Source organism: Crotalus tigris, unplaced genomic scaffold, assembly GCF_016545835.1.
Source record: "Crotalus tigris isolate CLP2741 ecotype Arizona unplaced genomic scaffold, ASM1654583v1 scf7180000019068.10715455, whole genome shotgun sequence".
Taxonomy (NCBI): Eukaryota; Metazoa; Chordata; class Lepidosauria; order Squamata; family Viperidae; genus Crotalus; species Crotalus tigris.
This window is the reverse complement of record NW_024097358.1, coordinates 4,872,195-4,895,980: the sequence shown is the minus strand read 5'-3', so window position 1 is coordinate 4,895,980 and position 23,786 is coordinate 4,872,195. Positions and strand designations below refer to the sequence as shown.

At 42.8% G+C, this 23,786-nt stretch overlaps 1 protein-coding gene across 1 annotated transcript; it reads right to left on the bottom strand.

Moving 5' to 3' along the window:
* Positions 1-392: 392 nt before the first annotated feature.
* On the bottom strand, positions 393-23,501 carry USP8 (ubiquitin specific peptidase 8). The gene is made up of 19 exons (XM_039359194.1): positions 21,188-23,501; positions 17,107-17,265; positions 15,681-15,825; positions 14,843-14,928; positions 13,888-14,026; positions 12,849-12,900; positions 11,380-11,524; positions 10,397-10,559; positions 8,909-9,053; positions 8,073-8,293; positions 6,938-7,522; positions 5,500-5,580; positions 5,071-5,330; positions 4,149-4,361; positions 3,738-3,948; positions 2,951-3,187; positions 2,240-2,382; positions 1,935-2,067; positions 393-1,125 (listed from the first exon to the last, which is right to left on the bottom strand). Exons 2-19 carry the CDS (start codon positions 17,208-17,210, stop codon positions 940-942), a joined length of 3,249 nt encoding a protein of 1,082 aa, XP_039215128.1. The 5' UTR covers positions 17,211-17,265; positions 21,188-23,501; the 3' UTR covers positions 393-939.
* Between the last annotated feature and the right edge of the window lie 285 nt (positions 23,502-23,786).

The window sequence follows — 23,786 nt, the reverse complement described above, 5'->3', positions numbered from 1 at the left end:
ACTAATCAAGGAGAGAAGCAACCTAGAACTAAGGAGAAACTTCCTGACAGTGAGAACAATTAATCAGTGGAACAGCCTGCCTCCAGAAGCAGTAAATGCTCCAACACTGGAAGTTTTTAAGAAGAGACTGGACAGCCATTTGTCCGAAATGGTGTAGGGTTTCCTGCCTGAGCAGGGGGTTGGACTAGATGACCTCCAAGGTCCCTTCCAACTTTACTACTATTACTATAATGTAGATTCTGTATTTGCTCTCATCTAGTCCACTCATCCCGAAATAATGTACACTTATTAAATTGCAAAGCAAGGAATATTTATCAGGCCAATGCATTTTGAGACAAGTGCGTAGGATATTTTTGGGGGGTTTTAAAAAAAAAAGACACGGATACAAGACACATATTAAAAATTATGTAATGCTTCAGTCTTCCAGAGTACATTGTAAAGTGCGGAGAAAGTCATACAGAAATCTAGTTTGAGAAAGCAGCCATCTCTCTGTTAGCAATGCTTGTCAAAGGATCGGATTTCTTTATTATATACATGTTGGATGTGCAATTCTGCAATCGGTATGTACACATACATTCCAATCTTTTATCTCTGGCTAAGATATTCACAGTAGAATCAAGCTTAAGGTTAGTGTGAAAAGGCCATAAACGTGGGAAAGAGGAAAGAAAGATACGCTTTGAATTTTAACACATCTTGAATCCAACTCTTAATGCTTTTCAAAGGACGAAGCAAGATTTATAATTTTCGAGCGTAGCTACAAATAAGTCAGTTTGAAACATATTATTCCGTACGAAGCAGCAGAGTTAATAATTTAATTTTCAGCAATAGCACTAAAATACATTTTTGGACAAGGAACTGCTGCAGCCCTCTTTAGGCAACGTTATATTGGTCACAGCTCAGTCACTTATAAACCAGCTAAAGTATCCTTCAGTCTTTCCTTTAAGTGGCTATATCTGCAGCCCGTTGCTCGTAAGATGTATAAAAGAGAATATAAGCAGCTGAAGACTTCACTGAGGAAGCAGAGATATCCGAGACTTCGTGGTCATCAAATTTATACCATCGTTGCTTTGCAGCATTCTTGCAGTAAGCTGTGTAGTGTCCACCATCCAGCCCTCCATAATGGTTCTGTGGAGGAAACAAAAAATAAATTAGGATCAAGAGCTTTAGGAAAGCTACATGTGGGGAAACACTTTGGGAATAGAAGTTATTGATTGCCATACATGAACACAAGGGAGTCTGTTTATTAACTAATTAGCCAATAGCATTCAAAAGGCACTGAGAAAGGTCCATCTAGTCAAAGCTACGGTTCTCCCAGAAGTGATGCATGGCTGTGACAGTTGGACTCTACGGAAGGCTGAGCATCCAAGATTTAATGTTTTCAAATTGTGTTGGACTTGAGAATCCCTTGGACTTCAAGGAGATCAAATCAGTCAATCCTAAAGGAAATCAACCCAGCTCAAATCTTTAGCCATCAGATGAGAAGAGAGGACTCTTTGGGAAACACCCTGATGCTGGGAAAGATGGAAGGCAAAAGGAGAAAGGGGACGACAGAGGATGAGATGGTTGGATAGTGTCATCAATATAGTGAATGTGAGTTTGAGCAAACTCCAGGAAATAGTGGAGGATGGGGACCTGGCGTGCTGTGGTCTATGGGGTCATGAAGAGTCGGACACAACTTAAGTGTCTGAACAATAGCACTTAGACTTCACTTCACAGTGATTTACAGCCCTTTCTAAGTGGTTTACAGAGTCAGCCTATTGCCCCCAACAATCCTGGGTCCTCATTTTACCGACCTCGAAAGAATGGAAGGCTGAGTCAACCTTGAGTCCTGTCAGGATTGAACTCCAGACTGTAGGCAGTTAGCCTGCAATACTGCATTCTAACCACTGCGCCACCACCATCCCCAACAATAAATTCCAAAGGCTGTTACTTACAGATACTGAAAACAGGTTATATCTCTTCAAAGTACTTTTGGGGCCAATAACATATTGTGACAGGTCAAGGTTCTCCAAAGGGAAATCAACAGATGTTTGAAGCTTCTGTTTCCACCGCCCATCATATGAAAATCTAACCATGAGCAACAGGGAATACGTGTTAGACAATGCTGGGTCTACCAAAACTAATCAATATTTATTGGTTTATTCATTAATCAAATTTATACAGCTACCCGTCTCACCAACAGTGACTCTGGGCGCACATAATCATTGGAGTCACAACAGATGTAAACATCCAGCCTTACCTTTTCAAATGTACTAAAAGGACAGGTGGCAACTTCCATATTTCTATTTTTTTCAAGGAATCTCTTCGAGTCTTGCAATGGCTACAATAAAATCGATTGTTATCCGTCAGTTTCTCTTCTTTGGAAAATAATCTAAGGCATTCCTGGAAGAAAACAAAACAAAAAAAAGTGCTCTGGGTGAATTCAAAGAATAAAAAAAAAAAAATAAACTTCTTCATGGGTATCGTTAATATGTGTTTGATGGTGTTGGAACCCAGACAATATGTTGCTGATGAAATATTAAGCATTTGTGACTATAATATATATATATATATATATATATATATATATGTTTTCTGAGGTTTTCGCGGGTATTTGCATGTAGGTCTTTGGTTGTTCGGGTTTTCTCCCGTGTAAAATTGGAAGTGTCTTGGCAACGTTTCGACGAAGTCCCATTCGTCATCTTCAGGCTGGTGTTTTCAGCTTCGTGCTGCTCAAAGCACGAAGCTGAAAACACCAGCCTGAAGATGACGAATGGGACTTCGTCGAAATTTGCCAAGACACTTCCAATTTTACACGGGAGAAAGAAAACCGAACAACCAAAGACCTACATATATATATATATATATATATAATATATATATATATATATATATATATATATATATATATATTTAAACAAACAAACAAACAAGTTAGAAGGTTAAGAATCGTCAAAGGGTTCAAACCCACCTGCAGGCTGCATTTGCTAGTGGAGGCCAGTGGCAACGATAAGTACATGAAAGCCTCAAAAGTCCGCGATTTTTTGTGACACGTCAGACACTGCACTGTGGATTTGAACTGGCCTTGAAAGAGGGCCACGATAATGGATTCGTTGAGCTGCTTGTGCTTGTGCCAGGCAAGATCAGCTGCTTTGAAGTCATCCAGGTGATCGTTATTTTCTTCTTTGTAGCGCTTTCGGTTGTCCGCCTAGAACATTGGAAAACGAAAGCTTATCAGTACCCACTTGAAGGGTTGGAAGGCGTGTTTTGGGCAGAAAGCAGCAACAATCGTCATTTGTTATTATTTATGATTATCCTCATTTATTTTATTATGGAAAGACAGAGATGGAGAACCTCACATAGCTACTTGGCTCTAAAAACACAGTCCATAGACTTTGATAATGTCTTCACTGTTCAACTTTGATAATGTCTTGCTGTTCCACCTTGACAATATGAAGACCTCTGGACTTCAACTCCCAGAATTCCCCAGCCAGCATGGGGAAGTTTTCTTTTTCTTATTGCTTGTGCAAAGCAACGGAAACAGCCTGTTTTCAACTTGGGTTTATTTTCTGCACCAGTCTCTCTCTTTATCTTTCTCCTCTCTCTTTCTCTCTCTCTCTCTCTCTTTTAAACAAACCCATTTTCTTTCTGAGAGGGATGAAGATTGGATACTTTAGGGGAAAAGCACCTTCTCTTCTTCTTCTCCTTAGTGCCATACAGCACTTCAATGAGAAATATTTAAAAAAATGGACACCTACTTTATTTAAGTCTTCGTGAAGGCCGTCCATTAAAAACAAAAGCAGTTCTTGGGAATCTTGTTGACTGTAGCCAGCAAACTGCTCATTGATCTTCCCAATGGTGATTTTGAAATCTTTGGGGCTGATGTATCGGTACTGTCCGGTCCAGAGAGCTTTCATTATGATGCCAAACTCTTCAGCCACTTCTCCTTTGTACCCCAAGAAGTTGGACCTGCAAAAGGAACGATTGACATTTCCGAAAATGAGTACTGGGTAAATGGGGGGGGGGCAAGAGGGATTTACAAAGAGTCGCCTACAAGTTTAAGACGATTACTTAATGGATGGAGCCTAGGAGCGGTTATGATTCATTAAAGAAATAATTCACTGCAGTCACGTTGGCATTTAAATGGGGGTTCAGGAGAAGCCAATTACCGATTGATATCTTCCTGATAGCAATTCCTGTTGAAATAATCAGCTAGGTGGGGAGTAATGCACAAACACTGGAGCACTGAATTCATATAGCAGGTGTTTCCCAAATTACGAAGGCCGGTCAGAGCCGGTCCCATCCCGCCAAACACAGGATTCAGATGGCGGATCTGTGAAGCTGAAAGCCTGGAAATTTCTGTTTTTGGATAGCACACAGGCCTGTAGAGGGAGGGGAAAAAAAAGAGTAAAATCAGATGCCTTTTCCTGCTAAAGATCTGTAAAAGCAGACTTTTGCTCGTTGTCAGGTGGTGCCACGTAGGTATGTGAACAGTCACAAATAGATGAAATGAAATAAAGTACCGTATATTCCGGTGTATAAGGCGACCCGGTGTATAAGACGACCCCCGACGTCGGCGCCGAGTCGCATGCCTAGAAAGTCATCTTATATGCCGGAAACTACCGTTATTTCCGGCGTATAAGATGACTCGGCGTATAAGACGACCCCCGACTTCAGCGCCGATTTCAACGCTTTCAAAAGTCGTCTTATACGCCGGAAAGTACAGTAAAATAAAGTAAAATCAGGAAATAAGGATCATGAGGGACAAAGGCTTTTGAATGCCTGATTGTTTTTGGTCAAGGGTTTCCGTTAAGAACAGGAGTATCCAACCTTGGCACCTTTACTACCCTGTGAACTTCAACTCCTAGAATTCCTCAGGCAGCATATCATACCTGGCTGGGGAATTCTGGGAGATGAAGTCCACAGGTCTTCAAAGTTTAGAAAATCTGGTTTAGAAAAATCAGGTAGGAGACTCGTTCCTGCATACTCCAGACAGTCTCAAGTAGGAAAACGCTTTTATTCCTTCTTTTACCCCACCAATAAACGTGCATCCTGCACAAAACCCCTTGGGGAAATGGGCAAGCAACGTACTTATTCTCGCGATTAACAGTCGGAGTGGGGATCTTCCTCTTCTCTTCCTCCTGCAGGGCCTGAGTGATGTCTGGCGACGAGTAGGACCGCTTCAGTTTGGAGTGCTCCCTGTCCCGCAGATCGGCGGACGCAGGCTTTGGCTTATGAGTTGGTGGAGTAATAGGCGGAGTAACCGAGGGTGTCATTTCCGGTGGGTACATGTGGACTGAATTGGTGGGTGAGTGGTAGTACCGAAAAGTCCCAGTGACTGTATCCAGAAACTTCAAAGGGCATACCCAGAAGACAATAGCAGAAAAACAAAGAGGGGGAAAGTTAAGCTAGATTTCGAAGACTGCTCATTTGGATGAGTAAAATACGTAGTTGGTCTTTTATGACCAGACTTTCTTGGGATACTTCAAAGTTCTCCTTAAGCTTAGAAGTTGCACTGACCTTGGCCCATCCATTAGGCAATCCTGGGATTATCCTGCCCATCTCCTCACTCCGGGCTCTGGTTAACGGCTCTCGTTGGGACTAAAAAATAATAATAAAAAACCCCCCCAAAGATTAAACCCTGTCAAGATAACCTACTGTGTCACTTCTCTGATTTTCACTGGGATGTGGAAACTTTGACCTACTAAATGTTCTCTCTGACATCATACAAAATAGATTTGAGCCATTCAGTTACAAGCAATGTTTGTTTGGGAGAAGGATGGATCTCTAGGTGGGGAGCTTTCCTCAGCTTGTTTTGATCTGGGAACGGGCTGCCGTAAGACATGATCTCTGCAAGACAAGGCGAGAACATGGAATCTGCTTTGCCAGTGAGAATACAAGGAAGTAGGATGCACAGTGCAATTCTGTGGTTTTTTTTACATGAGGGGAATCTGGTTAACCTTTTCTAGCCATTGAGGGAACGACAACTTTGTCCCTTCGTAGAATGAGCCCATGGGGGCACCGGGAGGGAGAAAAGTAGATTTTCTTATAATTTAATTCTTCACACCTTTCCAAAATATCTTCCCAGTCATATCTACCTGACCCACCAGAGCAGGGAGGCAAGGAATATTAGAGGTTCTCTCTTGTAGAGATGGGGGTCAGGTAGAGGTCGTGAGCAGCAAACTGTTATGGTTCCGGCTAATGAAAGACTTCAAAGAACTTCCAGGCATTTATTTTCCTAAAAGTCCTTTATTGTTGCAAAATGTTGGCACAGGCATAACGTAGGGATGCCCTTCCAACACCTGCGTGCCTCTTCTCTCTACATGATCTCATCCATTCACATCACCATGGCAATGTGGGAAACTACCCCAGGCTGGTACATGATATCACCTGGTTCACATGACATCAGCCTGGTTACATCAACAGAATGTGGTAGAAACTGCTCCGTGGCTGAGGCCTCCCGGCTAGTATATTCTTAAGGATTGGGCAAGGGGTTTCACCAATAGAACTGCTGTTGCTATGCTGATGCCATCTTACTTTACGCTATTTGGAATACCTGTATAAAAGGCAATAAACACTGCAAAAGCAGTCAGCCATATTTGCACCCTGCAATGACTGAGCACTGATTCCTACACTCTTTTAAAGAGGTCCCTCTAGTGTGACCAAGAAGAAGGGCCTTCTCTATGGTGGCTCCCTCCCTGGGCAACATCATCCCTGCGGAGATAAGATTGGCTCCCATTCTGACACTCTTTTGCAAGGACTGGTTTTGCCAAGGGGCCTGGGGGACCCCAGGATGATATGGAGCCCATCAAATGACAGGTCCGACTATTGCCACCATGGGTTTTATTGAGTTTTATAGTGGACTTTCACCTTTGTAGGGCCTCCCTCCACTGTTCCCAAACACAAAGGCTGCCAGGCTCCTCTGCCTCTCCGCCAGGTGGCAGCTGGGGTCACTCACCTTGTTCAAGCCGGAATCCCCCCTCAGAGGACCTTGGCATTCCTCTGCGAATCTGCGCCTCTGCGTTTCGGGGGTCCAGATATTTTTTCCCTTTTCGCTGGACGTATTTTTGTCAATGTCGCCTTTCTTCATTTCAGGGCTTTCGTTCCCAGCGATACTTTTCTTTTTCACGTCGGCCGAATCTCTGGGAACTTTCTCCAGATCTTGTTTCCTATCCACCCCTTTGCCGGGCTGTTCTTTCTCTCTCCTCTCTTGATCTTCTTTATATCTCTGGAGGTTTTCTCTGCCTTCCCAGTCTCCATGATCCTCCCTGGCCTTCTCTTCCGCCCTTTCCCATCTCTGGACCTCTCTCTGCTCTTCTGCTTCTTTGTCGCCTTCATTTTTTTCTACTGCAGTAGTCTTCCTCAAGTGCCCGGAGCTCCTTTCTTCGTCCGTTAGGTTGAGCTTTGGATCCAGTGGTGGCTTTGTGGAACGATCTGGAACCAGTTTCCCATTGGAATTTAGTGGCTTAACAACTGCTGGGCTTTCAACCTTTGCCTTATGGTCATCTGGAATTTTCCCAGAGGGTTTTTTGCTACGATCAACCTGGACCCAAAGAAAAAGAATTAAAGGACTCGCTTGCTTGCTAGTTTTTCTCATTTCTGCTTCATAGCTTTTTTAAAAAATTAAAAACCCAAGATGTTCTGTTCTGTTCTGCTCTATTCTATTCTATAATCCATATTTTATTCCATTCCATTCCATTCCATTCAGATTCTATTCTATTCTACACTATACTGTTTGGCTTTCACATTTCTTGTTCTTGGTTTCCCGCCCTGGACATTTATACCAATTTTTAAAAACAAAACGCATACACATTCAGCCTATGGGAATGAGAAGGATACATGCCAGTGGTATGATGATGCAGTCTAAACATAGGATCATTGCTTGGAAGAAGAAGAAGAAGAAGAAGAAGAAGAAGAAGAAGAAGAAGAAGAAGAAGAAGAAGAGGAAGAGGAAGAGGAAGAGGACGAGGAAGAGGAAGAGGAAGAGGAAGAAGAAGAAGAAGAAGAAGAAGAAGAAGAAGAAGAAGAAGAAGAAGAAGAAGAAGAAGAAGAAGAAGAAGAAGAAGAAGAAGAAGAGGAGTGAGATTGCTCACCTGAGGGATAATCTTCATGGCAGAGATTGGCTGGCTGAGAATACCAGTAGGAGCAGCAGCAATGGTGCCGCTAGGAATTAGCGATCTAAGGACATCCGTTTTCTTCTCCTGCTCGCTTGCAATGCCCGATTTTTCGGGTGCTTCTACCAAGGATGGTTTGACACAGACAACAGGTGGGGGAGCTGGAGCCGGCTCTTCCAATGATGGGTAAGTAAAGTCCACTGAAACAATGATATAAATGGAAGATGCTAAGTATTAAGAGGCGTATACTATATACTTCTTATGGGCTATATATACAGGGCCAGTTTGGTGTACTGGTTAAGGCACTGGGCTAAAAACCAGGAGTCTGTGAGTTTTTATCCTGCCTTAGGCATAAAGCCTTAGGTGACTCTGAGCCAGTTACTCTCTCTCTCAGCCCTAGGAAGAAGTAGTCAAGCCACTTTCAAAATCTTACTGACAAAACTGCAGGGCCTAGCCTTTGAGTCAAAAACACACACAAACTAACACCTACACAAAGTAATATATGTTGCAATGCTACCTACAGATCTATCTGCACGAACGTGGCCATTAATTAAAAGGCAAGGTCTACATACTGTGCTAAACTGTGTTTTGGTTTAACCATCGTTTGTTGCATAAGCCCAGTAGGTTCACACAACATGCAGGACCCTAAACTGCAGCTTCCCAACTTCGGTGACTGAATTCCCACAAACTATGAAACCCAGTGTTGCTGAACTATATTCCCTGTAAGTCGAGGGCTACCTGTGATTGTCCTTTGGATTGCAGAACTGATTAAAAACCGCTCAAATTACAAAAAGAAGAGAGCCTTGTCTACTTACAAGAGACAGTAATGTTCTCCTTTGGGCTACGTATGGGCAAAGTCACTTTGGCGTTGGTTGTATACTGAGGGTAGCACAGCAGCCAGTTCTCATACCCTCCGTCTAGGACCAAAGGCTCATTCTGTAGCACAGCTTTACATTCCCACTGGAAAAGGCAAAATAGACTTGACCACAAGCAACAGGAGGCCCAAGCACTGGGCTGGATGACAGAGCATGTGAAGGTGTAAAACAGTGGTTCTCAACCTTTTTAATGCCGCGACCCCCAACCGGTCGTAAGTCGAGGACTACTCAACCGGTCGTAAGTCGAGGACTACTCAACTGGTGCAGCACCGTTTGCAGAATGGGACTTTTGGCAGGCTCAGCAGGGCAGAGACAGCCTGGACCATTCCTATTGGCTTTTGAAAGCCGATAGAATTAGACTCTGTTCAAGAGAGTCTATTCTATTGGCTTTCAAAAGCCAATAGAATAAAAGGGAGCAGCACAGCTAAGGAAAAGGGGGGAAAAATGGCGGACTGCGTTGTTTGGCGTGAAATGGTCGTTCGACCCCAAATGGGGTCCCGACCCACAGGTTGAGAACCACTGGTGTAAAACCTTTCCCCAATTAAATTCCTCGCAACAAATATTTGTTGATGGGAAAGCGAGGGACAACGCAAAATTGCAGTTACTCTGACATCCTCAGGGAACACTTTGAATAAATACATATTGTTCAGAACCAATGCATTAAGATATCAGTTCAGCTTTGCAACAGATCTTGCTGTAAATGCATAAAGGCAGATCCTTTTTGGCTGGGTTTTAACTCATCTGTTCTTTTTCCTGTATCAAAATATAAAAAATAGGGTTCCTCCCCCTCATTCATATAATCTACTTAAAGGCTTGCGTACGCATATGAGGAAGCTAAGAGCCATGATCTTTTTGCAATCAATGAAAAAGAAGATGCCAGGTTATAAAGTCTAGAATCCATCAGTCACTTCCTATCAGGCTCGAAAAACTGGACCCACATGTGTGGATTTCAAACTAGCTACTTCATTACTGTATGCCTATTTTACAGGAATCTCCCCAGACTGGCAGCTTTTCCTTAGGCAAGACCAGATAAGCCTCAAAGGCGTGTGTGTGTGTGTGTGTGTGTGTGTGTGTGTGTGTGTGTGACCTTGGCCTCTTGTGTTTACATAATGAGTCTAGGCCAGGGGTAGGAAACCTTGGCTCTTTTATGACTCTTGGACTTCAACTCCCAGAATTCCTGAGCCAGCATGACTCAGCTTGAAAACCTCTCCCTTTCAGCATGGCTGGCTCAGGAATTCTGGGAGTTGAAGTCCACGAGTCATAAAAGAGCCAAGGTCGCCTACCCCTGGTCTAGGCTAATTCCCTGCTTGAGCCCTCCTGCTAACTCAGACAGTTGCTCTCCCACACTTCCCCTCTCGACAATATAATCACAACTGGGCTCCTCATATATCAAGCGAAGTATCCAACTATAAATCGGAACTTGCCTACCTTGAAAAGTGCATCTTTGAGACTCCTCAGAGTTGTGCCTACTTCTAGATCCTTTGCTGAGCTGAACCAGTCCAGCAAGACAACATAGTCAACTTGGCCCCTCTCTTTCCATGGCTCCCTGGAGGGGTCTGGCAGTTTAGCTTCAATCCAGCTAGCGGTGACTCTGAGGTTTGAGACGGGTCACAAAGTAGAAGACAAGAAAACAAGATACAGTTTGGCCAGTCATCAGACACAGAGCAATGAATGCGGCTCAAGAGTTTCCTTGCCGTTCTGAATAATGAACAACGGGTTTGCTTGAATGACCTTGGATTTGCTTAATGACCACAGCGATTTACTTAATGACTGCCACAAAGGTCGGAAAATCTGGTCGGCTGCATGGGTGACCTGCTCTATGATCACTACGACTTACAACTATAATAGAAAGCTCCATTACGGTTGTTAAGTCAAGAACTATCTGTACCGCTATCTATATGAGTGCAACTCAAGGCTTTCTTTGGCGTTCTGAATATATGCATTTACTACTAGTTGACCATCACCATAGAGCCGTGGTGTCACAGTGGTTAGAAGGCGGTGCTGCAGGCTACTTCTGCCCACTGCTAGCAGTTCGATTCTCACCAGCTCAAGGTCGACTCAGCCTTCTATCCTTCCAAGGTCAATAAAATGCAGACCCAGATTGTTGGAGGCAAGTTGCAGACTCTGCAAACCGCTTAGAGAGGGCCGGAAAGCACTACGAAGCGGTATATAAGTCTTAAGTGCTATTGCTATCGCCACATCACATGGCCAAAAGTTCCATGGGCTAATTATGCTTTTTTTTTTTTAAAAAAAAGAAAACATTTAAAACTACTATTTGTACTTTAAACCTTTTATGATGGCCAAGCAAAGTAATGATCCCTGCTCACATTTCTTTTATTCTTTGCTCGATCCCTGATAAGCTGTTTAGCACTCTGCAGCCTTAAGGTTTAAGAGAAAAGTTTGTTCCATACCCAGGACTGATAGCTTCTTCTGGAACAGAAACAGAATTTATAATACAGGATTCCTGGTAATCCTTTAAGCACCGAGCATCCATGATCATAACTTTGATGCTTTTATCCATCATCATTGTAAACAGCTTCTCAGCAGTGACTGTTCCTTTAAGAGACAGAAAATCATTTAACAAAAACTAATCAAAGAAGGCAGACGTTTTCAATAAGATATTTGGAAAACTGCTAGATCTAAGCTTTTGCAATGAACTTCCTTCCTAAACGTATAGTTTTACTTATAATATGACTCAGCATTCATCTTGGCAACAGTCACTAGTTTTCCACTGGAGAAAATAACTATTCAAACGGGCTACAAATTTATATGATTGGCAAGGACAAATAATTAAACACTGTGAACTGAACATGGAGTTGTAACTGAACAGGAGTTCTGACAATTATACGGTATTTGTTTTGTATCTCAAAAAAGTTTTCCACCCTGAATTTTCAAATGTCAGCAGCTTGTACATCGTCAAATCTTGATGCCAGTTGTAGGTATCTACTGGGAGATTAGAAAAAACAAAACAAAAACCCCAACCCAACAAAAAACAAACCAAAACCAAAGCCCAAAACAGGAATGTTGAACTTTCAACAGGTTTGGTAAGCTTCTATTATTTATTTTTTTTTAAAAAATCCAAGTTTCAAAAAAAGCCCTCTCTGAAAATAGGCCAAAACGTTCGTTCCCTCCATTCTTCCACTATTGTAATCATCATGCGTTTTACTGCCATGCAGAAGAGAAATAAAGAAATGAGCTTCTCTCATTGTGAAGTTGTGTGCTCCTGACCACTTACACAGGTGAGCCGCTATGAAGGGCAGAAGAAACCTCTTAAGCAGACCTTTTGAGAATACATGATGGAACTCGTGATTTCCTCCTGTCTTCCACGGGTGTATGGAAAACAAAATTATTGCTGCTATAGCAAAATAGCTCTCTGAGGGTTAATCTTGTGAAAGAGATCTCAGTCTAAATTAGAGGTCCCCAACCTTTTGGATACCAGGGATCGGTTCCGTAGAGAGAGGTTTTTCCACTGACCGGAGGGGGCGTGGTTTTGTGGTGCTGCCTGCATCCCGCGGATGGGGCTTTGCTTGTTTGTGCGGACCAGTTGCTGGTATGCCGCAGCCCGGAACTGATCCACAGACCGGGGGTTGGGGACCTCTGGTCTAAATCACAAAGCGATGGATATTTCCTTCCCCAAGTGAAGTCACCAATTTTTAGGGGCTTGTTGTTGTTAGTTGCGAAGTCGTGTCCGACCCATTGCGACCCCATGGACAACGTTCCTCCAGGCCTTCCTGTCCTCTACCCTCTTCTGGAGTCCATTTAAGCTATCATTTAGGGGCTATCAGAGATCAAAGATGTTTCTCTGAAATACTGTATGTCTCTGGACATCTTCTACTTGTGCTCCCTACTTTTTAGGGATTGATGAAGAAACGATGCTTACCGGTTTCAGAAGAATCCTTCTTGTCAGCCCCATTTTTCTTGTCTCCGTTAACCTGCAATATTTCAGCATTAAAAATAGGTTTCGAATGTAAGAAAAGAGGCACCGTAAGCGGAATTTTTCCAGACTTATTGTTATGCCACCCACCTCCTGACAGAGTCTCCATTAATTGGGTCTTCACCCTCAAGAAGATGTGAAGACTGAGACTCTAACACAAGGAGCCAAAGGAAAGGGGTACAATACAACTAGTAAGAAAATAAGTAGGTGGATCCGGAGCAGGTTTTTCCCCCCCTGGTAGTTTGCAAAAGACTAGATTTTGTTTTTATCTTTTTCTCTGTCTTGCAAACACCCTATTCCTTAAACAAACTGAGGAAACACTATAAATCAAGCTTATGTCGTTTGCATCGAAGTATTTCTAGCATAATGCAACGTAACTAATGTCATATTTGAATTTTGTTGGAAAAAGTTCCTGCCCAGACAGGATGCATGCCTGAATGTAAAGTGTCTAGCTGACTGGCATTAAACTCTTTGTAAAGCATCTATGTGCTAGGCAACAGAATTCATCGTCTGACTTCAATAGTAAATAGAGTTGACATGGCAGCTTTAATAAGGACGGGAATAAACATCATGTGGCATTTTCTAACTAATGATGTTCATTCATATATATATGAATTTAACAGTAATCTCAATAGTGTTTTCACACAATGAAAGGGAATGAACAGAAATGAGTATTCATGATGAACTAGACTGTCATACGTCCTTCATCATGCAGGTTTAGCTGTAACAGGATTTTCTTAAGTTCAGAATGTCTGACTCCAATACTCTCCAGATGGATTGGTGTTCAACTTCCCTAATTTGGGAATCTCCAAATTTAAGCTAAATGTCAGATTTCAATCTCAATCTTGCAAGTCGTATTTGTAGTTGCAATCAAGCTAACCATTTTTTTTTTAAAAAAAGCTTTCTTTTCTACAAAGAGGTTTTTTTCCCCCCCAATGGCACAGAGCAGAAATATCAGATGGATAAAAAAAGTGGCTGAATTTACCAGCTGATTTTTCCCTTTGGGATCCGATGAAATTTCGGAAGCGGTTTTAGCATCGTCTTTCAAGTCTTGTTTTTTCTGCTGCTGCTCCTCCTGTCTCTCTTTCTCCTCCAGTTTCTTTCGTACTTCTGCTTCTTCATATCTAATTAAAGGACACATTCCACCCCCCCCCCAGCATTAGACAGCGAGGCAAGCGTGGCTTTTTAAACACGGACTGTTTAGGATTGACCCCCTTTCTTAACTGACTGGCTATACTATGTTCACGTAAAGGCAAATATATTTCATAGTAATAAAAATGAGAACAAGACCAGGTTAAAAAAAAAATAGCAGCTCAAATGGAAATTGAATTAAAGCGGGCTGGCAGAGGGTTGCCAAATAAAGCCTTTCATATTATCTTTTTTATTATAATGCTCAAAATACGGAAAGTGTACCAACCTCATTTAAAAAGATATTGCTGACAGCCTAATCAAGTACACTCCCACCAACCTGACAGGACAAGCCAACACTCGCTTCTAGAACTGATGATGTTACCTAGTTGGGTAATGAAATGTCTGCAAGAAAACAACCAAGCTCAGAGAGCACCAAGGCTCCCATAAAACCATCCATCTCAGAGAACACCAAGTTCCCCCAAAAGAGCAATAGTTGGAGGAACGCAAAAAGAAAGTTACGTTTGACACACATTTGCTAAAACTCTTTTGCAGTCTGGTACCTGAATCTAAAACCCTTTGTTCTATGCAGTCACTCTACCTTCCTGTAGGTGACACAGAACTGACACCCCCAGGTATGGCACTAATGTGCTGAAAAGTCTCCAAATTCTTGATACTTGGAGACATGATGATAAATAGGAAGAATACCCTCACTGTGACCAACAGATATAAACATGGTAGATGAACCAAATTTGTAGAGTACAAAAGTGTAGAGTACGCTTATTAACACTTAATGCTTTTTAAAAGCCTACCTGAGCTTAAGACTCTCCGAAAGTTGTTCGGCTTCTTCAATAGCCTTTTTGATATTTGTTAGTCCAAGTAATGAATTAAAGTAGTCCTGAAATTAGAAGAGGCATTAATTAGTCATTTGTCTCTGGCATCACAAGTCCAATACATACGGGCAGTCCTGCTGTGACCAAAACTATCAAGAGATACATACTGCCTTGCCTTCATAAAATAGAAAGATATACCCTCTCCTTTGCCATGAAAATAACCAGGGTTTTGCTCTTTTACAGTGTGTGTGTGTGTGTGTGTGTGTGTGTGTGTGTGTGTGTGTGTGTATGCGCTTCTCATTTGAAATCATCTGTAAACTGAGCTGAAACACGCTTGGATAAACACATTTCTAACAATGGACAATTTTTAAAAAAACAAAACAAAAACAAAATAATACAAATAAATTAGAAAGAAAACAAAAGTAAACAAAGGAAAAAAAAACTCAAAGGGGAGACTTGATCGACCACTGGATCTGTTTCTGCCATCAGTTTTCTATGTTTCTATGAATTCCAAGGCACTTGTTCGAATTTCTGCATTGTAACTTTAAGCTTGGAAGTAGAAGTTTTATGGATCAAGATAAACACAGCAATTATCAACATATGGGACCAAAATATATAGATTGATTCCCTCTCCCTCTCCATAGATCTATATCTATACCTGTATCTATATCTATATATCTGTGTATGTATAATCACAAAGACTTCTTAAGCAATAGTATCATGCTTTTTGCTCTTCCTTCCTTCAGTTTTTTTTTAAACTTCAGCGCAATACTTGATCTGGAAATGTATAAAAAGGCATTTGTAACTGAATACGTACTTGCTGCTGTCTGAAGTCCGGCCTCTTTTTAATAAGATTATATACAGTTACATATTTCATGTAAAGCACGTAGGCCTTCTCTTCGTCTCTGTCCAACCGGCATTCTTCGGCTGCCTTGAAGATCTTAATGGCACTCTGGACATAACTTGAAATTGAAGCAAAGAATGGAAGTCATAAAAGCTGGATTTACCTTCTGCAAATAGACACGGTTAAAAAAAAAAAAAAAGAACCCTGCCTACAGAAAAAAAGCAGGAAAACTTGTTTTCAAGCCTGAACAAGATTAAAAATGATCATCTGATAAAAACCCATCTCTTTGGCTTTTTTTTTTTTAATCTGCTTTTGTTCAATTATCTCCTGTCGCTGCTGCCAAACTGCTAAGCTCCATGCTGCTACTTTAAATGCAAATCATTAATCATTTATAACACAATCCCACTCCAAGTTTAAACCTTGGTGAAGTCCATCAAAATGTTGGCCTTTCTCCTAAGGAGAAGCGCATGCGAATTGAGAGTAAAATAATGACATTGTCAGAGACACAGAGTGAGCTGAATTCAAGCCCTTTGAGGAAGAATGAGGCAGCTTTTAGAAAATGAATCAGCATCACGCTTCAATCGGGAAGGAATCTTAATTTCATGCGGGAAGGGATGCCCCCGTTTAAGTTGGTCTGGCAGTTCTCAATAATGCAGACCCAGCAATGGCTATTTATGATCCACAAGACACGGAGCGTTGCCGGAATTTTAGCCCCCCAGAGTCACCGAGAGTGAGTGGGCGGCTGTATAAATTTTCTAAATGAATAAAAATAACTAAATAAAACTTGCTGACCAGAAAATTCAGCGACAAAGGCCTTCTAAACAGGGAGAAGAATTTAAATGATCTGTGAAGAGCCCTTGACTTACAACCTCAACGGAGCCCAAAAGTTCTGTTAGCTAAGCGAGACTGTTGTAAAGTGGATTTTGCCCCATTTCTTGCCATGACCGTTAAGTGGATCACTGCAGCTGTTAAGTTAGTAATCCGGTTGTGAAGTGAATCTGGCTTCCAAATTGTCAGAAGGTCACAAAAGGGGATCACGTGACTTCGGGATATTGCAACCGTCGTAAGTACATGCCTGTTGCCAAGCATCTGAATTTTGATCACGTGACCCCGGGGATGCTGCAACGGTCGTTAAGTGTGGAAAATGTTTGTAAGTCACCTTTTTCAGCGCTCTTGTAAATTCAAACGGTCACTTATCACACTGTTGTAAATCGAGGACAACCTGTTAGTCTCCCCAATCCCTATCCTCAAACCAGCATTAGGAAAATAAATCTATTTTGTGTACCCAAACACCACGGTGTGTCTCAAATACTTTTTGTTAAAATTATAAAACCAATAAAATATATATTTTTTTTAAAAAAAGGAAAATAAATCTAGTAGCTGGATTAAACATCCATACTTTTTAGTACTCGTTTTCTCCAGTTTGACTTCTGTCTTTTTATTCAGATCTTTCAACGAAGTGCAGAGATAGAGCTCTTTCGGCACAGAAGCCAAGGTAGGCATGTTAGTATATCACAGAGTCTCCTCAAAAGGATGCTACAGGTTGAGTCGTTGTTTTCTGAAAACAAAACAAAACAAAGAAGATTGCATGAGGTACTAGTACCGCTTTATAAAACACTAGTGAGACCACACCTGGAATAGTGCAGCCAATTTTGGTCACCATATCACCAAAAAGATGTTGAGAGTTTGGAAAAAAATTCAGAGAAGAGCAACTAAGATGATCCAAGGCCCGGAGGCTAAAACATACGAAGAACGGCTGCGGGACTTGGGTTTGGCTAGTCTAAAGAAAAGAAGAAATAGGGGAGACATGATAGCCGTGTTCCAGTATCTGAGGGGCTGCCCCAAGACAGAGGGGGGTCAGGTTGTTCACCAAAGCACCAGAGGGAAGGACGAGAAACAATGGTTGGAAACTGATCAAGGAGAGAAGCAACCTGGAATTAAGGAGAAAATTCCTGACAGTGAGGACAATCAACCAGTTGAACAGCCTGCCTCCAGAATTCGTGGGTGCTCCATCACTGGAGTCAGTTTCCAAGTGTCTGAATTTTGATCACGTGACCATGGGGATGTCGGAATGGTTGTGTGAAAAAATGGTCAGAAGTCACTTTTTTCAGGGATGTTGCCACTCTGAACGGTCACTAAATGAACTTTTGTAAGTTGAGGACGACCCGTACTGGATGCGGATTAAATGAAAATGCTTAAAAGCTACCTAACAACGACCTATACGTATTAGTAAATACATATGGCCAACTCACAATGACCACAAACCCAAGGTTACAGACATTTCATTGCGACCGTGATGCAATTTGAGGCTACAGGAAAAGGCTTCCAATCTAAGCCTTGCAAACATGCTAATTATTTTTTAGAAACACTGTCGCAAGTAAGAAATAGCAATTGCGCTTTTCCACTTATGAAAGGAACCAGGGAGAACATGCATATATTTGTACGATAAGGCAAGCTGGTCCTCTATTTTGAGAAGGCGTGCAAATTAAGGTGCAAACAAGTCAGAGGTTTGTTTGGCATCTCCAAATTAGGATTCCCAACTTCCCCTGCAGCTTTTCCCAGAAGCCAAAGGGGCCGACAATTACGATTTTCTGAAAGATTGTAAACATTGGGTTTGTGGTTCCACAAAGTCTTCGGAGACTGGCTGTCGTTTGGCAGCAATCAGGTTGTGTCAATATTAATGTTTCATTTTCATAGGTTTATTTTTTTTGTGTATATGTATGTTTATTTTTATCAACAAGAATAAAACGCGAAGCAGAAAAAAACAGAAAACCATACATCCAACACTAACAACCACAACAAAAAGAAAAAAATGTGTATAAGAAAGGAAAAAAATGACCCAAATATCAATTTGAGGCTACAGGAAAAGGCTTCCAATCTAACATTATAATCGCTGCAGAATGTGCAGGACATTGACACTTTAGTCCTCAGAGGAATAATTAATATTTCCTTTCTGTTTCTTCTGCGAAGTCTTTTGCTGGTATTGCTTAACTTTTTCAGTACTTATAGCCTGCACAAACATTCCTGCTGCAGACATCAGAGATCGAAATATCCTAAGTGGCTACTTGAGATAAAGTTATGAAAAAAAAGCCTTTTGGAGCCTCTCTAAACAGGCACCTGACATTTAAAAAAAAAAAAGAAATAACTTATCATCACATATTGTTTGCCCAGACTAATTTCAGTTACAAAAGCTTTTCTCCGAATACATTAACTGCAGTCACAGCTTCTTGATTAGAATATGATTAGTTTTCGTTCCAAACGAATATTTTTCTCAAGGAGTCTATGAGAATAGACCACTGTTCTTATAGGGTAGAAGTTTTTTTAAAAAATGGGGTTGTGCGTACCACTCCAGACAGTACAAATGTACCCAGGCTACATGATCATATTTTTTTTTTTAAAAAAGACAAAAATATAGCCAGATCCCAAATCAATAATTTTTTTGTGATGGCTGCTGACATAATACAGTACTGACTTCAATGTATGTGTTATTGTTATTAGTTGCGAAGTCGTGTCTGACCCATCGCTATCCCATGGACAACGTTCCTCCAGGTCTTCCTGTCCTCTACCATCTTCTGGAGTCCATTTAAGCTCACACCTACTGCTTCAGTGACTCCATCCAGCCACCTCATTCTGTGTCGTCCCCTTCTTCTATTGCCCTCAATCTTTCCCAGCATTAGGCCCTTCTCCAGTGAGTCCTTCCTTCTCATTAGGTGGCCAAAGTACTTGAGTTTCAGTTTCAGGATCTGGCCTTTCTAAAGAGCAGTCGCGGTTGATCTCCTTTAGGACTGACCATCTTGATCACCTTGCAGTCCAGAGGACTCGCAGGAGTCTTTTCCAGCACCAGAGTTCAAAGGCCTCCATTCGTTGGCGCTCAGCCTTTCTTATGGTCCAACTTTCACAGCCTTACATTGCAACTGGGAAAACCATGGCCTTGACTATACACACTTTTGTTGGCAGGGTGATATTTATTATACCCCCACTTTATTATTTTTTATAAATAACTCAAGGCAGTAAACATACCTAATATCTAATCCTATTTTTCCTCCACAACAATCTTGTGAGGTGGGTTGGGTTGAGACCGTGACTGGCCCAAAGTCACCAAGCCAGTGGCTTTCATGCCTAAAATGGGACTAGAACTCATAGTCTCCCAGTTTTTAGCCTGGTCAAGGCCTTTGCCTCTATAACTTCAGCCTGGTTGGTTAGACTATGATTTAGCATCGTGTGAGAAGCCAGAACATGAGTTTATTCAGTAACTAATGCAACACTGGCGTTTCCGCTGGTTATTTTAATTCAGGATCTCACTATAACTTTTTGGCCATCACAGATATTCTCCTAAAAAAAAACACCACAGCATCACATACCCTTACTTCTATAGAAAACCAAGAGTCCCAAGAGAGAGACACACACACACACACACACATTCTGGTGTCTGGTTACACACATCCAAAATTCAGGCACAGTGTGCTTACAAAATAGCCTCACAAACCTATAATAAGTGCATCATTTAAATGCGTGAGCAAGCATCTTTTCTGCTTTCTGAGCCGCTTCCACACGACCCTCCCCCACAAAGGAAGTCACAAAGGAAGAATGTGTACATAGCACAGCAAATACAAACAACAGGGAGTCATAATTGCCCCTTCCTCCCAGTCAGTGTACTGATATGTTGCACATGATCGCACACTTGGCCGGGACAGGAAACCTGTGAGCCCAGCCAGATGTTGCTAGTCTATAATTTCCAGAAGGCTCAGTCAGCCACCTACAAGCCATGATGAAGTAGAGAGCCACAGATCTCCCCACCCACCATGGCCATCAAAAGAGGTTACACATTAATAAAGAAAACATCAATGCTAATGTTTTAATAGCTGGACTTGGGTACAATTCTGGGACAAATTGCTCACTGTTTACCGAATGGGTTGTTATTATTATTATTAGTTTTAAAGCTAAACAAAAAAGCAAGCCAACCAGGGTTTTGCGCAACTATGGTCCAGATCGGTCCAGCCACGTGGGCTGCATTCACACAACACAAACCACCCCCAAAGTTTCTGGCAAAGATGGGTGGGAGCCGAGTCTCCCTGCGAGCACAGCCCTTCGATCTTTAGCCCGGTTAGGTCCATCGTGTGAACCCAGCCCCTGGCCAGGCTAGACACGCGCACAGCCGCAGAGAGCCCCGCCGAGAGCCAGCAGGAAGCGCCCGGCGGGAGCTTCAAACTTAGGGCTGTCAAGGCCCGGAGGGTGACTCCCCCACCTCGCCCGTGAAAACTCCTAGTTCCGTAACGTGTGAATGCGCCCTCCGTGACGCATCAAGGTCACCCGTGGAGGAGGAGAGACCCTGCCGCCGCTCCCGCCGCCGCCCCTTCGGCCTCTGCCGCCTCCCCAGCCCCGCAGAGCCCTCTCGTTGTCCGCCCACGAAGCCGGACCCGGCGCGGGGCCCCAAAGCCGCCGATCGCCAGGGACGCTCGCCCGGCGCCGCCGCCGCTCACCGCCTGGGGTCTCCGCAACCGCCGCCGCCGCCTCCTTCTCCTTCCCAGCCGGGCCAGGCCCATGTCCCGCAGCCGGGCAGCCGACGCGCTAGGCAGCCATAGCCGGGCAGGCGGAACTGAGCCGGGGCGGGGATAATCGCCTCCCCTGCGCGGCTCGGGCCGGCCTTCCGCGGAAAGGGGCCGGGCCGGGCGTGGAGGCCTGCCGGGCGCTTCCTCCCAGCCAGGCGCCCGCCCCGACGCCGCCTCCTCTGGGTGGCTCGCAAGGCGAAGGCGCCCTGCCCGGCTCGTGCGCCAGGACGCATTTGGAGAGCCTCGGCGCGGGCAGAGCTAGGTCGTTGGGGCGCGGAGGGCCGGCCAGCCCCCCGAGCGAGCCCCGCTCCTGGGAAGCCCCCGGCCTCTTCCTTGGCATGGGGAGCGGCTGGGCATCGCCGCCTTCCGGGTTGGGTTTTTTTGCAGCCGCTGCCTCGCTTGCTTGGCATGTCCTGCCCTACCCGGGCACGCTCGCCTCCAAAGGCCGCCTTGGGGTGCAGCTGCTGGGGTTCGGGGCCAGGCCTCTGTTGGGTGGTTTTGCTTTCTACGGCTCTGTTGCAGAAGCTCCTGGAAGGCCTAATGAGAAGGAAGGACTCACTGGAGAAGAGCCTGATGCTGGGAAAGATGGAGGGCAAGAGAAGAAGGGGACGACAGAGAAGGAGGTGGCTGGATGGAGTCCCTGAAGCAGGAGGCGTGAGCTGAAATGGACTCCAGAAGATGGTAGAGGACAGGAAGGCCTGGAGGAACGTGGTCCATGGGGTCGGACACAACAAAAGAAGGGCCAGATCCAAGTCACCCAACGATCCCAAAGGTGCTTCCCCCCCCTCTCCAAAAAGGCAACTGGGTGTCTTGTTTGTTTATGTACTTTCAAAAGGTTTCCCTTCTCATTCAAGAAGCTTTTTCAGTTCTAACTAACTGGTGGGGAATGGAAGGATTTAGATTCTTTGCAGTCAGCCAGTCCTGGGGGGGGGGGGGAGGAAACACAGCAACATCCAGTTGCCTTTTTGAAAAAAAAAAAAAAAGCACCTTTGGGACAACCATGACCTGGATGATTGAGACTCTCCATAGGCAGTTATCCTATTAGTTACGCTGTTAAGAGACTATTTTGTGCCAGCCGTGGCTGGAACCTTGAAAACATCATTGTGTAGGAGTAGGCAGTGAGAGTTCTCTAGACAACCACATTCCTCGGTCAGCAAATATGCATAACCCAATTAGGTGTAAATTGGCTTTTGAATGGTGTATTCTGAAAGAATAATGCATTTTATTGCAAGTTCTAATGTTCTGTTCTTGCAGAAAACATTTTTTTTAATTATTTGGCGTTTTATTTTACCCACAGTTTTTGGTTGCTGCAACTTAAGCAATTCTGCTTCTCTCCATTTGGGGGATTTCTGGAGAATGTAATAAGGGGGGGGGGGGGCTCTCAGACTTTTCTGCAAGCGCCAATGGGGAAAGGAAGGGTAGTTAATTCTGTGTTTGAAACCAGTTTACCTGTTAGCCGAAACAGGTGAGACATTTGCACACTACATGTACTTGCATGAGCGAAGGACTCACCCTTCTAGCCCACAGAGGCTAATATGACTTGGAACACCTGCCTGTATCTGCTACTTCACAACTGTAGTCATTTAATTACAGTACTGTACATATATGGAGATGCTTTGTGCTTTAATACGTTATGAATTAACTTGGAGGCGCATTTTAAAAATGATGTCTAAATAATGAAGATCTCAAAGTGCTGAATATGAATATGCTGACAGTTATATGTATCTAAAGTGAGAACCCTATGGAATGTCAAATTGATTGTACACATACGTAATAGCCTTGGATTGCAAAATCAATGAGGACACTTAGAAGATTAGATCACTTAGTGATTGTAATGGAATTTAAACTGTCTATTTTGCGTATGATATGAACAGCAGTACAATGGAAGACTTGGGGGTCCTCATCAGTTTGTTTTTTGTTTTTTAATAAAAGGCCATGCAAGTAAAAAAACAACCCTATAATCTCCCAATAAATGCAACAGGGTAATATTAGGAATTGGGTTCTGGAAGGGAGAAGTCCTTTATTATTATTCTTAATTTTAGCAAATCGGTGGTGGAGGCTATGTTCTTAATAGTATGTTAAGAAATTAATATCCCTTAATCTTGACAGTTATTTATTCTACAGTTTGTGAGGTACAGTACTCCTTACAAGAATTCTGTAATTCTTTACTACAGAATGTAACTAATCTTGCTTGCTATAAGCAATTATAGTTAAATGACATGTAAAAGCCCCAATAAAATATTACCACACTTATACATGTTATCCATGACTTATTGAATTAGGTTTTTGAATCTAAATGTCTGGATTTAGGCAATATATTGAATTATAAACCAGCTCATTGTGTTTTAACTTAGCGGGCTATGTGAACCTACTCAACGCTATTAATATAACTGACCCTGTGCTATGTAATACAGAACGAGGGGGCAAAACTAGATTTTACAAACTATCACAAATTAGAAAAAAAATTAAACGTCTTGGGATGTATAAATATTCTACAGAAATAAGTGGAATGTTATGATTAGAGAAGGCA